Source organism: Amphiprion ocellaris, chromosome 8, assembly GCF_022539595.1.
Source record: "Amphiprion ocellaris isolate individual 3 ecotype Okinawa chromosome 8, ASM2253959v1, whole genome shotgun sequence".
Lineage (NCBI taxonomy): Eukaryota > Metazoa > Chordata > Actinopteri > Pomacentridae > Amphiprion > Amphiprion ocellaris.
In genome coordinates, this window is record NC_072773.1 from 32,456,573 (window position 1) to 32,471,615 (window position 15,043).

The window sequence follows — 15,043 nt, forward strand, 5'->3', positions numbered from 1 at the left end:
ACCACTCTAGGCCTTTACATGTGCTGCTGATGACATGAAATGTCCTCTTATAGACCCTGGGAATACAATGAAGCTGAAGGATGTCAGATAGGACATAAAGTATTATGGAATCAGCTGCATTTTTGTTGTATTCATTGTATTCTTCAGGTAATATACCTTTAGTGATACCAGGCATTAAAATGAACAAGAAACTGAAGAAAACAAGGGTGGTCTAAAAAATTTTTTCCATGGCTGTACATAGAATCAGCTTTTTAAAGCAGAGAACTATAACATAAGGAACAAACACGAGTATAAACAAAATGATATATTTGGTGTCAGCTTTCAGCTTATTAAACATTTATACTTGCCAAATCAAACCATATCTTCCATCACACAACAGAACATAAATTCAAAACCTATGTACATTTTCATTCAGTAAACATGATGCTGCAGCATTCTAACAATTATATGTTATTACAAATGGAAAATAAACACTCCCTTTTCATTTCACTTCATTCAAAAACTAAAATGTTCACTCGTACATTTTCCTCAATCATGATAGAAGCCTTTTTATTTTCTCTGGTAACATTGCCTTGCAAATCCAAGCAGCTGAGGCACATAAGCATCTATCTGGTTCAATAATTACAGAAAAGATCGGCCTTGCTTAAATTAACTCTTAAATGCACAGCCCCTATGAGTAAGTTAAAAGCAATGGGTGCAATATTCTGAATGTACAAAAAGCTGTTGATCTTGAACAATCTAGCCGCCCCGAGCAGGTGATGCTGTGGAGAATATAAGGCTTTAAGTTCACAGCCTGCTGAATGCATAAATAAGTTGAGGTCACTGTTCTATCAGCTCATAGTGGTTTCTATTGGTCCTGCTCTGCGCACGCTTTTAACGCTATTCGTTGGTGAAAGTAATGACGTCGTACTGGATGCCCTGTTGCTGCAGCTGCTCCAGCTGTTCAGGCGTAGCTTCAGTGTAGACAGTCTGGGTCTGCGCCATGGCTGCGTCTGCAACAGCTACAAGACAAAGGTTATTCTGTTAGTTTGATTTGTTGTCAGGCCGCTGTGCTGACCAGTCCTCTTCATAGTGAGGACTATGTGCTACTATCAGGTCTCTAATTATTAATAATTAAGAAGATCATGAGCTAGTCAAGTTTCAGCCCATTAAATGCAGATGTTGACAATTTTCAAGAGCATTCATGTTCCATTTCACCAAAGTTAAACCGAAACGTTTGAACAGTAGTGTACATGTAGAGCAAAGATAACCACAACGCTTTCCATTTACTTTTACTTTTTATATTCAAGAGCAGGCTTTCAGTTCAGGAAACTTACATCAAAATAGCTTATGAATAAAATGAACTCTGGTAGCTGACTGTCAGTTTTGTGTGGGACCATTTTTAAACACATCACCAGGTAGCATTTTGAAAATGGGCGCTGCTCCTGGATGCAAGAGGCTGAAATGTGCAACAACTAAATCTACAGTTAATGGATCGCTACATAATAAATGAAGTATGATGTTTCTGCATTGATAGATTTTAATAGTAAAGTATGTGGAGGTATTTTGCAGCCTTTGAAAGTTATGGTATGCTTTGAAAAATGTTACATATAAAACACTAGACACTGAATATGATCAACATATACATTATCATTCAAAGGTTTGTGGTCATTTCGAAATGTTCTTATTTATGAAAGAAAAGCAGTTTTTTTCAATGAAGATAACATTAAATGAATCAGAAATACAGTCTAGACATTGTTCATGTACTAAATGACTATTCTAGCTTGAAATTTTTAATGGAATATCTCCATAGGGGTACAGAGGAACATTTCCATCAACCATCACTCCTGTGTTCTAATGCTACATTGTGTTAGCTAATGGTGTTGAAAGGCTAATTGATGATTAGAAAACCCTTGTGCAGTTATGTTAGCACATGGATAAAAGTGTGAGTTTTCATGAAATTGTCTGGGTGAGCCCAAACTTTAAAAGAGGAGTGTATATAATCAAAAACAGTGTAGGAGAGATGTGAATATCAACCTAATCTGTTCTATAAAAGAGCTGACCTGTGACAGCAGAGTGAGCAGCAGCCTCCAGATCTTCAGAATTCACTATCTGCTGCTCTGAGCTGACTGGAAGGTACTGGATCTGACCGTCATGACTCACAGCAATCTGAAAACACAGCAGACATGGAGCAGTGAGACAAAACAAATACCTCTCAGCGCAGATAATTTCCTGCTTAACCTGAACAAAACAAGTTACAGTTTTTAAAGTCTGCTTCACCTGTTGCTCCTGCACAAAGGCCCTGTCATGCTCATACTGGATGATCTGTCCATCTGGCATCTGAGGGAGAAAAGAGGAAACAGTTAGAAGAAGACATTCTCACCTTCAAACACTGCACACATTGATCAGTGAAGATGAAGTCTTATGACAGAACACACTAACCTGTATGTGGTTGCCATCAGCTGCTACTACTACATACTCCTGGGGAAGTAAGTGCTGTACTCCATCCTGTGAGATGATATACTGGACCTGAAACAGAAAATGTGGCAAATAAGGTGAAGTCAAAGCTGTAAAATACAATAATGACTTTGTATTAAAAATATATAGTATTATGTAAAGGTTTAAGACACTTTAGATATTGGGATTGATATCTATTGCATAATACTAGCAGATAGGTCTACAATTCTTTCTGCAACTTGAAAATAGCACACATGGAGTGAGAGTTTTACAGCAAATCACCACACACTGATTTAATTTATGCTTTGTCTGTCACAGTCTCGCCCTGGTTCCCTGTCTTTCTTCTCCTCTCTCTCCCCCTCCTTTTCTCCTCACTTTTTGCCTCCTCTTCTTCTCTCCTCTCTTTCCTCCTGACATCTCTCTCTTGCTTTCTCTCTCCTGTCTCCTGCTCTCACTCCTGGCCCCGCCCCCCTCTGTGCTGTGCCTCTGACTGCATCAGTCATCAGGGCTCATGGGCTCCAGCTGCAGAGAGAGCACAGCTGGATCAAGATCTGCCATCAGCCAGGGATAAAGCCGGGCTCGCCCTTCACCTCCCTGCCAGATTCTAGCGTCTACTACGGGGACAGGTTGCTCTGGTCTTTTTGTACACTTCTTTGTACACTCTCTGAGTGAGTCGTGTTTGAGCCTTGTCTACTCGGCTGGCAGTTTCTGTTGGCTGTGCTGCCTGACAGCCTCTGTCCTGCCGACCCAGCCGTTAGTAGGAACTCGGTCGCCTCCTCCGTCCCTGGGAGAGACTCCCCCGCGACGCTGTTTCACCTGGCCGACCTGCCGGGTGATTTGGACGCTGCCCGATTGGCAGTGCCGGCGTGTGTCTCAGAGACCACTGGAACCGGTGCCTGCCCACCCCGACATTTGATTTAGGTGTTCGTAAGTCAGCCGTTTTGTTCCCTTTATTGCTGACCACCCTTAGTTCCAACTTCGACCCGATTCATTGGTTTAATTACTCGGATTATTAGTTTGTAGTTTAATCTTGGCTTGTGTGAATTGAGTTTGGTTGGGTTTCACTTTATGTTAATACATTTGCTTTATTAAAGAAGTTTTTATTGGTTAAGTTAACCTGACTCTGTCTGGTCTGTGTGCCTACCCTCTGGGTTCTCATCTGCCCAGCCCCCGTGACATTGTCTGTTATTGCACTTTGTATAAAGATAACTGATAAACAACATTCACTGCATTTCTTAATGCATCCCCCTTAATTAATGCTTAAAACTTTTGTAAATCAGTTTTATGTACATTAAAACAGGTAGAATTTACAGAAAGGATCTTACCTCAGTCACCTGGTTGTCTCCTGTCATCAGGTGCTGCACAGTCTGTCCATCTATGGTGGTTATCTGCTGGATGTATGTGCCTTCCTCCTTATATTTATTTACAAAATGCAGAGTGGTTATAAACTGCAGGGGAAAAAACTGTTTGCAAGAAGCTAAATTACAAGTGTGGTGGGTTCAGCATGAATACCTGGTCTGATAGAGCCTGTTCTTGAGCCACGATGATGTGCTCTTGTCCCAGAGCCTGCAGCCGCTCTGGAGTGATCACCGTCTGATGCGCTTGTATGGCTGTTGCAAAGCCACCAAAACACACAAACACAGACATTAATTTGGAGTTTATTTTTGTGGTTTTGGTCTACACTGACTGTGCTCTAGTGCACCTCAAAAAAGGAGTCAAGAGAAAGATAAGAAGCACCTAATCCAAAAATACTGACGAGCTTAAAGCCGCTATCGAAAGAAAACCGACCTTAAATAGCTCAGCGGCACCACAGGCTGATCGCCTCCATGTCACGCTGCATTGATGCAGTTGTTTGTAATAAAAGGAGCCTCAGCAAAATATTGAGTCAATAAATGAACATACTTTTTGGAAGTTGTACTGTAAATTCAACTTTTGCTCGATCTTTATTAATTTTAGATACTGGATTTGTGATTTTAATGAGGTCGAAGCCACAATTGTCAAAATGAAATTAAAAAAAGGATTTAAATATTTCACTTTATATGCAATGGATCTAGAATATATTCAGTTTTTTTTTTTTTTTTTAACAACCGATGGATATATTAAACTTTTTTGCAATGTTCTAATTTTTAGAGATGCACTAGTATATTTATAAACCTGATACGAACCCTAATATGCTGCATTATTCTTCATCATACATATTTATTTCCTGCACACATCTGTCTGTAAGTCTTTAGTGGTATGAAGCTGTGATTCTTACACTGTAGTGTGGCCAAGGCCTCCTCATCACTGTTGACTATAATGGTTTGCTGAGATGGGGTGGTACGACTTTTCCGAGTGGGATGATCCTGACTGTGGAGACGCTCCATGTGGAACTTCAGATGGCCATTACGGTTAAACCTGAGATTAAGGACGAAAAACAAAAAACATAAAAACACTGTAACTGATAGCTGTTCAGGACCTTTTATATCTAACTGGAACAGATAGATTGTATTATGCGCCCACCTTTGTCCACAAAGTTTGCACAAAAATGGTTTCTCATTGGTGTGGGTCATCATGTGTCTACGCAGGTCTTTCTTGTTCTTGGAAGCAAAGCTGCAGTTTGGACACTTGTGAGGACGCAAGTAGGAATGCAGCTCCATGTGAGACTAAAAACAAAACGGGACTTCAGTCACATTCAGCAGCAAAGGTCAGTGGGACAGAAACGGGTTTAAAATGACAGGAATGGTTTTAAATACACAAGTGTGCTTGAGTACATAAATAGGAGTGTGGAAATACTCATTTGTGTAAAAAAGCGGCTTGTCACTGCGACTTTTTTGTCTGATCTTTTGTATATGAATGCTTCTGCTCAATGTCTTTGAATGGTTGACGCTGTGTACCATGCTTTTTTGAGGTTTATTACGAACTGTAAAGTGTCAACGCACCACTGTGAGTTACACTCTCGGGTGGGATGGCCTGCTTTAACCACAAGAAGGATCTGTCATTGGTATACTTTCCAATGACAGATCCTTCTTGGATACAAGGCAGTACTTGTACTACTGCCCACCTACATTTGTTCTCTGGCTGCACAGAAAAGTTCACTTCACTCTCTCTCCATTCACAAGATCATTTGTTACTTTCTGTTCCTTGTTCGTACTGAACTGGGTGAAAAGGCTTTTGTTTACTCTGCACCTGTGACATGGAATATGTTGCAGAAAGACTGGAAATTAACCAAGTTAATCTCAATGAGTGCTTTTAAATCCAAACTGCAGGTTCTTGAGGCCGATTTCACAACATGCACTTGTTTTTCATAACTTGCTTGTAAATTTCATTTTTTTATTTGTTTCTTTTGTTTGTTTTTTGGTCGTGTTGTAATTATGTTTTGACTGTGTAATTTTATAACTGTGTTTTGTATTTGCTGCTGCCTATCTTGGCCAAGACTCCCTCGCAAAAGAGGTTGTCATTCTCAGTGGGATTTCTCCTGGTTAATTTGGTCTTTTACCCTGAGTAGATTTTATTTGATAAGATATACATGCTGTTACTGCCTCTACTGGTAACATACCTTGACCTCAGGCCAGGAAGTTGATGTGAAGTCACAGTCTGGACACTTGAATGTGTTGGCATCCAAGTGCGCCCTCTTGTGGTTCTCCATGTCAGAGCGTCCGTGAAAAGACTCCATGCAGATTCGGCAGGAAAACCTTTTGGTGCTGAGACTAGGAGAGCTCACTGCAGAGGGAGAGGCTGGAGCTTCACTGCTCAGCTGAGAGAAAACAAACAACACAGTCAGAAAGTTGGATAAAGAAGAATACATCTGTACATGCAGCAAATTCAAAGTTACGGTTGACAGTTACCTCCACTTGTTGCAAAACGCCATCACCCAGCGCTGAAGCAAGATAGTACTTGTCACCTTTCTGGCTTTCTGACCCGGAGACTTCTAAAGCCTGACAAGGACTGCTCTCACCATTGCTACAAAGACAGCAGTTTAATGGGATGCGCTGAGACATCATAAAAGTAACCAGAATGCCAAATCTACATTCAGTCTCGTTGTAATTCAGTGTTTCTGAGTGTAACAGCATGTGCTCCTAAGCAGGAAATATTGATTGTGTATAATATTACCTGTATTCTGGGCTATGGATTTCTTCAGCAGCCTGCTCCACCACACTGAACTCTTCTCCCCTCTCATATGCTTCAATAGCGATGTGGGTGAGTTCTCCTGTATCAGATGTGGCTGCCTCGTAGGCCTCTTGTAGCACCGTCTCACCGTTTTCAGACACATGGAAGGTCACGATCTTCTGGGGCTGGCCTGGCGCTGTGGCCACCGTACTCCAAGTGCCCTTTTCCAACGTTTTTCCCTCTGACTTCAGCACTGCTACCTAAACAACACGATCAAGGCATTTTGACACCATTTACTTATTTGAAAAACTAAAGCATGGCATCCACATAAATGCTGATTTATGTTAATAGGAATTCTTGATGAGCAAACCTGTAAGGAGTTTCCAACTAATTCCCGGGCATTGCTCATATTCAGCAGCAGGTCCAGGGCATTCTGAGCAGACAGATCACTGGATTCAGCTGAGGAGCAAATGGAGGAAAAATTTGAATTGGTCCTTAGGGTAATGTACCACACTATAGATATTAAAAAGGTTTACTTAGAAATCCTAACTGACCTTGTTCATAGATGATTGTGGTGTTTCCCAATGCATCCTGGGACACTGAGGCATTTTCCATACTCTGCATGGCTTGTAGTGTTGCAGAATCCACTGCAACCTGATGAAGCAAAATGAAATAGTTACAGTAAAATAATCTTCTCAATGCCACAAAATAAATCGCAGGATAATACTAAAACAATAGAGCAGAATCCCTGCTGGACAGGGACTCCCACCCCATGTACGACACTCGGAGGGCACTGGACAGCTCCTTTAGTGACAGACTGAAGGAGCGATACTGCAGGTCCTTCCTTCCTGCTGGTATCAGACTCTATAATCAGCACTGCTCCCAACAGACCACACACACACTCACTTAATGACAATTAACAAACTGTCATGTGCAAATAAACCAAAGTGCAATTCATTTCTGTATTTATTCTTAAATTTGTGTTCTTAATGTCGTGTTCTTCTTTTTTTTATTTATATTGTATGCATAGTGTATATATTGCACATCTTTAATTTATAGTTGTGTTTTTTTTTTATTTTTCTTACTGTCACTTTGCTGCTGTGGCATTGCAAATTTCCCCTTGTGGGACTAATAAAGGATATTCTATTCAATTCTGGAAGACCTTTCCCAGACTTACAATAGTGTTCTGCATGCCCTGTGTGTCATCATGCTGTTGCTTGAGCTCCTCTATCTGCTGCAGGGTGAAGAAGGGTCTTCGTCGTCTCCTCACAGGCTCTTCAGGGTGAGACACACACCACTCCTCAAACGCCTCAGGGTGGCGACACTGCACATGAAGACGCAGGTTCTTCCTGTGCTTGGTCATGAAGTGGCACATTTCACAGGAGAACGGCTTCTCGCCTGTAGAGATTTATAGTGCAACATTAACAGGTATTATACTTTCAGGAGGTAAACACAAAAATGATGCTCTTTTTAAATAAGGCCTTCCTGCTGCACTGACCAGTGTGTTTGATGGCCAAATGTGACACCAGGAACTCTTCTTTAGATGTGGAGTATTTGCAGTAGTCACATCTGAAAGGCCTGTCGTTAGTGTGGGACAGCTGATGGTTGAGCAGCAGCTTCTTGTTGTCACAAGTGTAGTCGCAGAACTCACACTTGAACCTGGCACATCAAAATATCAAACAAAACAACTTATTCTACCCAACATTTCCAGCTACTCATCTTCTACATTTTTGAAAGAGTACAGACTGATACATGACAAAAGAAAATAAGTCTGAGTACTGACTTGTTGTCTCCGAGGCTCTGGATGTGGGTCAGTAGGTGCATTTTGAATGTGTACCGCTTCTTGAAGGATTTGCCACACTGCAAAGACAGAATAGAAATATTTATTTCAAGAGATTTAGATCTCTACTGATCTGTCCTGTAGTAGCCTTTTCTCAAACACAGTGAAATGTCTCTTGTAATTGTTGGTAATTATTTAAAATATTCAGTGCCATAATATAAGGTATATATTGAAAATAAAATGATCTAATATATGAAAATAATTGCTCTTAAGTTGCATCATCTCATTTCTGACCTTGTCACACATGTGTGGTTTCTCTGAGCTGTGGGTTTTCATGTGCTGGGTCAGTCTCTTTTGCATGGGGTAAACTCTATGACACACTGGACAGGGAAACTCTAAAACCTTTGGTGCCTGCAAGGATCACAATATGTTTAATTACATTACATTTTTAATTTCAGCAAACAGCCCAAAATACAGCAGCAACCAGTCACAACAGAAACTGACTATTCTCATTTCTGTGAATCAAACTGGAATATTTAGAAGGCTTTTTCCATGAAAATAAATTGCTTAAATATAACTCTACACTGTTGTTTCCTCTAGAATGTGCAGATCTATGAAGTCCCTGCCTCCTTCTCCACTCACCTCTCCATGGTTGCTGCATTTTAAACACACCAGCTCACCTACATTGTTACTCTAACACTGTAAAATTACTCCTCCCCCTTTAGCATTTCAGATAGCATTCAAACATGACCAAAATAAAAATCTTACCAACTCTGTTTTCCTTTTCCTGCAAAATAAAAAAGAAGTAATGAGTCATGATATCTGAAAACCTACAAAACATGTTTTGTTCTAGCAGTCATTTATTGTGTATGTACACTGTGACTTACTTTTCTTTGTTGTGAACTGCTGAGTGGCGAATTACATCTTTCCTATAAACACTTGTGTAATCACACTCGTCGCACTTGAATGGCTTTGTGCCCTCATGGTTGAACATGTGTTCCTGCAAAACAACCCCAGTGATTTTTAAAATGCTGTGGAAACATGCATGTAAACTGAAGGTAGCCTGAATTTTGTGACCCGTTTTATTGCGACTGACCTTGAGCGAGGACCAGCGCTTGCAGTGATAGTTGCACTGCAGACACTTGAAGAGCTCGGGGTCGTTGCCTTCATGAGAGTCCACGTGGAAGCGCAAATCCTCCTGGGTGAGGAAACGTGAGCCACAGATCCAGCAGTTGTGAGGTCTGAGGAGCGGTTTGAGGGATTTATAGTACCGACTGGAAAGCAATGAAGAGGAAAATGCCATTAGTGTGTTGTGAAACCTTCTTTTATACTATTTATGACAAAACTCTAATAATAAGAGACTTGCTTTCGATTGATATACTTCTTATATTTCTTGCGAAGGAAGCGCTTAGATGGTCTGCCACGTTTTCTCGGGAAGAACTCCTCCTCTGGCTGTGTGTTGGAAGAAGGGTCTTTGTTTTCTGAGTCTGACTGGCTTATTGCTGCCTCAGCTGTGTCTCCATCGGTGACGATAACCGGACCAGTCCCTAGCCCAGAAGAGCTTGCCTCTTCAGATACATTAGAATCTGCACTGATCCTGGACTTCTTACTAAGACTTTCTGCTTCTGAAACAAACAAGCAAAAAAAGAATGAAGTCACAGCAATCTAAAGGTTTGAATATAGGCTGTTTTTTCTTTTGCTCTGTCAAAATGAAAATGTACCTTTGCTGCGGGAGCCTTCATCTAAAACGCAGTACTTCCTCGGACGACCGACCTTACGTCGAGGACGTCCTTGAGAGGAGGAGGAAATGGGAGTAGTGGGTTTCTTCATAATGGTGGGTGGTCTTCCTTTGCTATCCTCTTCTGCTGGGTTGTAGTCACTGTCCTCTGGAGATGAACAGGGTGAAGGATAAGTGAAAGTAACTCTTCATCTTCAGGACAGTATGAATGTTATGAACTATTTGGAGAGACCTGAATGAGTGTTAAATGACAATTGTTCTCACTGACCTTCAGGATCATCAATAGCACCAGCATCCACAATATCATCCTCCTCTTCTTCTGCTTGTTGAGGCTCAGCAGCCTTCACCTTTGCTTCCTTCCTCTCCCCTGCGTCCTCCTTCTCTGTCTTTTGACGAGCCAACGTCTCACTTTTAGGAGGTCGTCCACGTTTACGCTTTTTTGGTGTGTCTCCTAATAACCAGACATAAAGGAAAAGTGACTACCAAGTCAGCTTAGCGATATATCACTGTAATGCATAATAAACTACCGTACCTGCAGGTTTGAAGTGTTTATCTCTCATGTGGTTGATGAGTGTGTCTTTGGAGGCGCTCTTGTATGGACACATCTTACACTTGAACTGCTGTACTATCACTACTTCCATCATCTCCTCTAGCTCTGCGAGGTTCGGCGGTCGGTCTCCAGAGCCTTCTTCCACAGTTGATGTCTCCATGTCCCTGACCATACCAGCTTCATCTTGGGAGCCTTGGGGCTCTTCTTGGCTCGGTGAGCACTGCTGGGCCAGCTCAGGCTCTGGATTAGAGGTATACGTGCCACTGCTGCTGATGTAGGGCCCAGGCTGGCTCTCACTGCATTCCAGTGCTTCGGGAAGTCCGCCTGAACCAGCCGTGTCTGCCAGAGGGTGGTCTGATGAGGAGCTGTCATCAGCATAGAGAGAGGCCTCTGGACCGTTGCTGCTCTCCATGTAACAGGAGTGCTGGGGCTGCTGTTGAGAGTGCTGTGGCTGATCTGGATCCTGATTTCGCTCGTCATCTTCATCATCGTCCCTTGTTTGGTAACGAGAACAACCTGGCTGCTCAGAGTCTGCAGCCGCAACACATTCTCCCCCGTACTCAGCAGCATATTGCCTACTTGTCTGTGTCCGGTGATCTGCACTACTGTCAATGTAACTGCGTGAATGATGTGGCTGCTCTTCCTCGTCTTCTGCACACTCAAGATACCCAGCGCTGCACTCCACAACATAGTGACTTCGGCTGGTGGGATTTGAGTCAGCTCCACTGCACTCCACGTATCCAGGCAAATCCTGATCGCTGTTATTACCACTGTAGTCAGGAAAGCCGGACTGAGAGCGTGTCTGGTCAGGCTCCTCACCCGAACACTCCACATAAGAAGACGAAGACTCTTCTGTCTGGTCAGGACCATCTGCACTGCAATCCATGTACTGGGATGGGTGGGAATGCTGGGGCTGGTCAGGCTGACTGCTGCTGTCCTCTGGGTAACCTGAGTGTCCGGGTTGATCATCAGGCTGGTCAGGTTCCAGATTGCCCTGCAGGTCTCCCTGGTCCAGACAGGTGGATGTGGGACCTTCAGCGAGAGCTTCTATGGCTATACGATTGGACAGGGCAGAAGATGACATCTGAGCTACCATGGGAGCCCCTGCACCAGAAAAACACATGTAGATGAACTGTAAGCAACTCATTAAAAAGGATTCCCATACTGATGAGTTGTTGTGAGTCATCAGCCTCAGGAGATTTTAAATTACTGTGAAAAGTCCAAATTTACTTCTTAGAGGACTAAACCAAAGTTGGTGCTTTAAATTTATATCATGTAAACATTTGCTGTGTATGAAGATGAGGGTAATGTTTTCAGAGTCTAAAATATTTTGAAATTGACTGAGGAATTAATGAGTTAACAGTAACAGCACACTTACCATCATCTGGTCCTTGTAATATCAGGTACTGGGTTGTTTCTGCACCACCATCTTCTGCACTGGTCACAGCTATGCAGCCTGATAGCAAAGCAGCAGACAAGATCACATATATGCTACTTAATGATCAAGTTTTCAAAATAACAAAAACTCAAAATGCCTCAGTCAACTGCATCAACTAGAGTATAAAGGAAAATGCAAATCACTAGAAATACCATTCATGATGTCAGGGCCTATGGTGGATTCTATGATCTTGTCAATGGCAGAACCCAGATCTGACGAGGTAGAGGCAGTCGAGTCTGAAACCATCATTGCTCCTTCAGACACAGCACTGGAGTGGACCAGCACTTGGGCTGACTCAGACACCAGCACTGACTGAGTCACTGTGGAGACGCTGGAAACGCTGGTGGACTGGGCCACTGAGGAGGAATCTGGGAGGTGGACTGATGAAACTCTGACATCTGTACTGGAGCTGGTTTCTGGGATGAACACCTACACAGGGAGGAGAAAGAAAACCATGATAATGTCTAAAAATGTTTAGCGTAAACAGCTGCATTGTTTTTTATTAGGTTAAATATACTGTTTTCTCGAACAAGAGAAAAAAACCACTCACCACAAGTCCCTCTGAGCTCTGTCCAACATGGCAGTCAGACTCTGGGGCCTGTGCATGAGAGGCAGCAGCATCACTGCTGTCTGCAGACATGGCCTCAGATGACTCCATACCCATACCGCTTTCAGACGGCTCCTCCATCCCCGACGGCCCTGCATCGCTGCTGCTCTCCACTTCATTCTCCTCCAAATCCATGACTGTCCAGAGAAATGAAATAAATCCAATATCAAACCTGTCTTTAAAGTTTCATTTAGCATTACTACAAGATTGTCAACTCACATCTAGTTGAAACTAAAATATCAGTGGCTATTAGTGTTAGAATTTTTTATAGTTACAGCTTAGTTGTCACTAGTTAAACAGCAATGTATGGAATGACTAAAGTAAGGGCTTTGACACCCGCAGACATATTGGATGCAAAAACAGAAACTGTCTCCAACTTTCCTAAAAGTGTCAAAGTTGGGAAAGTTAACTTTAAAACACTTGCTAAGGAAAACATGTTTATTGGTTATTGTATACTACCTATTCATCATTGACTCAGAGAGAGAACCACCTACAATTTTACTCTGGAGCGTTTGTGGCCTGGTTTCTAGGTTTTCAAGGTCACTTTGGATTTTGTATACAGCTTACATTTTAGCATGTCCTCATGAAGAACCAACTAAAGTACACATCAGGACAAAGTTTAACACACATAACTGGGTCATGTTATGTGTCCTGAAGAGTAGGCTGACCAAACGTCCTGTTTCCCAGGACATGTCCTGTTTTCATGTCCTGTCCTGGCCATCCTGGTTGTTTTTTACCAAGTGAAGAAAATGGCCTGGTTTTCATTGTTTTTCAGTGGGCCACTAAATTGATCTAAAACTAAAGCTAAAGATATTTTATGTAAGTTTGTGAGAGCTATTTTTGTTAAAGTTGGATTGCTAATATAACAGAGGTATTTTTGGTTGTTTATTTCCTAAAAGAGAGGAGACATTATTTCTATCATATTGAAACTTGTCATAATAAAACATGTTAAGTAACCTCTGAGAAGCCTGTCTGAATTTGTGTCTTTGGTTATAGATAGTATTTGGTAATATAACAATTTTGTATCCACACAGAGGAGGCATACTTTAAGTGTATTGAATTTATAAGGCATCTATGAGTAAACTTCGAGTATCTTTTGAGTATGTCATTGCCAGGTCCAGTGTCCTGGTTTTTGGTAATCAAAATATAGTCACCCTACTGAAGAGGAAAGTAACAAAATACATTTATTAAGGTACACTTAGAGGTACTGACATTTGTGGCTTTATGTAACTTTATACCTTTACTGACTAAATTTATGCTCATTTGTTATACTACGTGCATTTTATTAATATAGCAGTAGTATACTAAGCTCAGACACCTGGATGGAGGTATTTTTGCTCTAGAGTACATTATAAGTTGTCCTTTCCAACATCAACTGTACTAAAAATGTATATCTCTTAATTATAACCCAATGACATGCACAGAACAGTTATATGTTAAGTGTTTACGCAATGCGTTTGCTTATCAACATTAGCCATATGTTGCGTTTCCTCTCAAGGACGTTTCTTCTTCAGAGGATTTAATAAATAAACCAATTGTGGTTATGAACAACTCAGTGACTTTCTTCATGGCTATACCTCATGACTGCCATGGACATAAAAAGTTCTTTAGAAACAGGCCAACGGACAGTAACGTTAGCTGACGATGACAACAGCTAGCTAGTTAGCTCCTAGCATGCTAACCAGTATGTTGTTGGCTTAATGTTGTGCTTGATGAGACTAAAACAAAACATAAACAGCTCATATTTATAAAGTGACAGCTTGCGTGGCTGGACACTACAATGCAGCTGTACTCTACACAGCTAAGTCGACATATCGCACGGATCTGCGTCTACAGCTGCGTGTGCTAGCCGCTTTAAAACGGGCCTAGCTGCCCTCTGTCCTGCCTGCTCCGCGTCGCCATTTTCCACCAGGCAGCCCCGTTTTACACTCAGGCATTCTGAAAGCTCTACTGGGGACCTCGAGGGCCTGAGCTGCGGCAGACCGCCCGAATTCTCTCCCTGAAGAAAATTAAAACATTTTCCCTCCCCGACACTGGAATCTTTGCAGATTTTTCTTACCGTGTATTTTCGAGTAGAAGGGCGTCCTTTAGTGTAGATGTGCTAAATCGAACAGGGATTAGTAACCGATAATTGTCGCTTCATTCTAGTCGGGCGCCATGAGTCTCTCCTTGCTTCCTGTCAGCGCAACCGGATCTTTTTATTATTTTTGTTGAAAACGGACTCTCTGTTAAATCCAAACTTTGTATACGTTCCCATTTTAACAGTATGTTCCTACTAATTTCTTACATGTCATATGTTGCTCCAGATATTTGTGGATAATGTGTTTTTAATCACTTAGTGGACTATTGTTTTTAGTGGAAGGCGTATTACGCAATTGGGTGCGGAGTAATATGCGTCCACTTAC

The 15,043-nt window shown here is 41.8% G+C and overlaps 1 protein-coding gene across 3 annotated transcripts; it reads right to left on the reverse strand.

The window, feature by feature from the left end:
- Window positions 1-289: 289 nt before the first annotated feature.
- Window positions 290-14,936, reverse strand: LOC111583421 (zinc finger protein 335). 3 transcript variants are annotated; one of them, XM_035958285.2, is made up of 28 exons: window positions 14,698-14,936; window positions 12,582-12,775; window positions 12,184-12,460; window positions 11,972-12,049; window positions 10,576-11,646; window positions 10,312-10,494; window positions 10,027-10,191; window positions 9,672-9,930; window positions 9,402-9,579; window positions 9,193-9,305; window positions 9,074-9,092; window positions 8,600-8,716; window positions 8,309-8,385; window positions 8,024-8,184; window positions 7,703-7,923; window positions 7,080-7,179; window positions 6,896-6,984; window positions 6,529-6,785; window positions 6,264-6,378; window positions 5,975-6,172; window positions 4,939-5,081; window positions 4,694-4,833; window positions 3,949-4,046; window positions 3,762-3,848; window positions 2,422-2,508; window positions 2,260-2,319; window positions 2,043-2,148; window positions 290-1,001 (listed from the first exon to the last, which is right to left on the reverse strand). In XM_035958285.2, the coding sequence occupies exons 2-28, from the start codon at window positions 12,771-12,773 to the stop codon at window positions 880-882; spliced, it is 4,713 nt and encodes a 1,570-aa protein (XP_035814178.2). In that variant the 5' UTR covers window positions 12,774-12,775; window positions 14,698-14,936; the 3' UTR covers window positions 290-879. The 3 variants fall into 3 exon arrangements, with proteins under 3 accessions (XP_035814178.2, XP_023148278.2, XP_023148277.2); XM_023292510.3 differs by having other exon boundaries at window positions 9,687-9,930; window positions 10,576-11,697; window positions 14,698-14,935; XM_023292509.3 differs by having other exon boundaries at window positions 10,576-11,697; window positions 14,698-14,935.
- Window positions 14,937-15,043: the final 107 nt, after the last annotated feature.

Coding starts and splice junctions, on each gene's coding strand:
- LOC111583421 (XM_023292509.3), bottom strand. CDS start 12,773: ATGGATTTGGAGGAGAATGAAGTGGAGAGCAGCAGCGATGCAGGGCCG. Junction 4,047..4,693: donor GGCCTTGGCCACACTACAGT/GTAAGAATCACA, acceptor GCTTTGCAACAG/CCATACAAGCGCATCAGACG. Junction 3,849..3,948: donor AACAGGCTCTATCAGACCAG/GTATTCATGCTG, acceptor AATAAATATAAG/GAGGAAGGCACATACATCCA.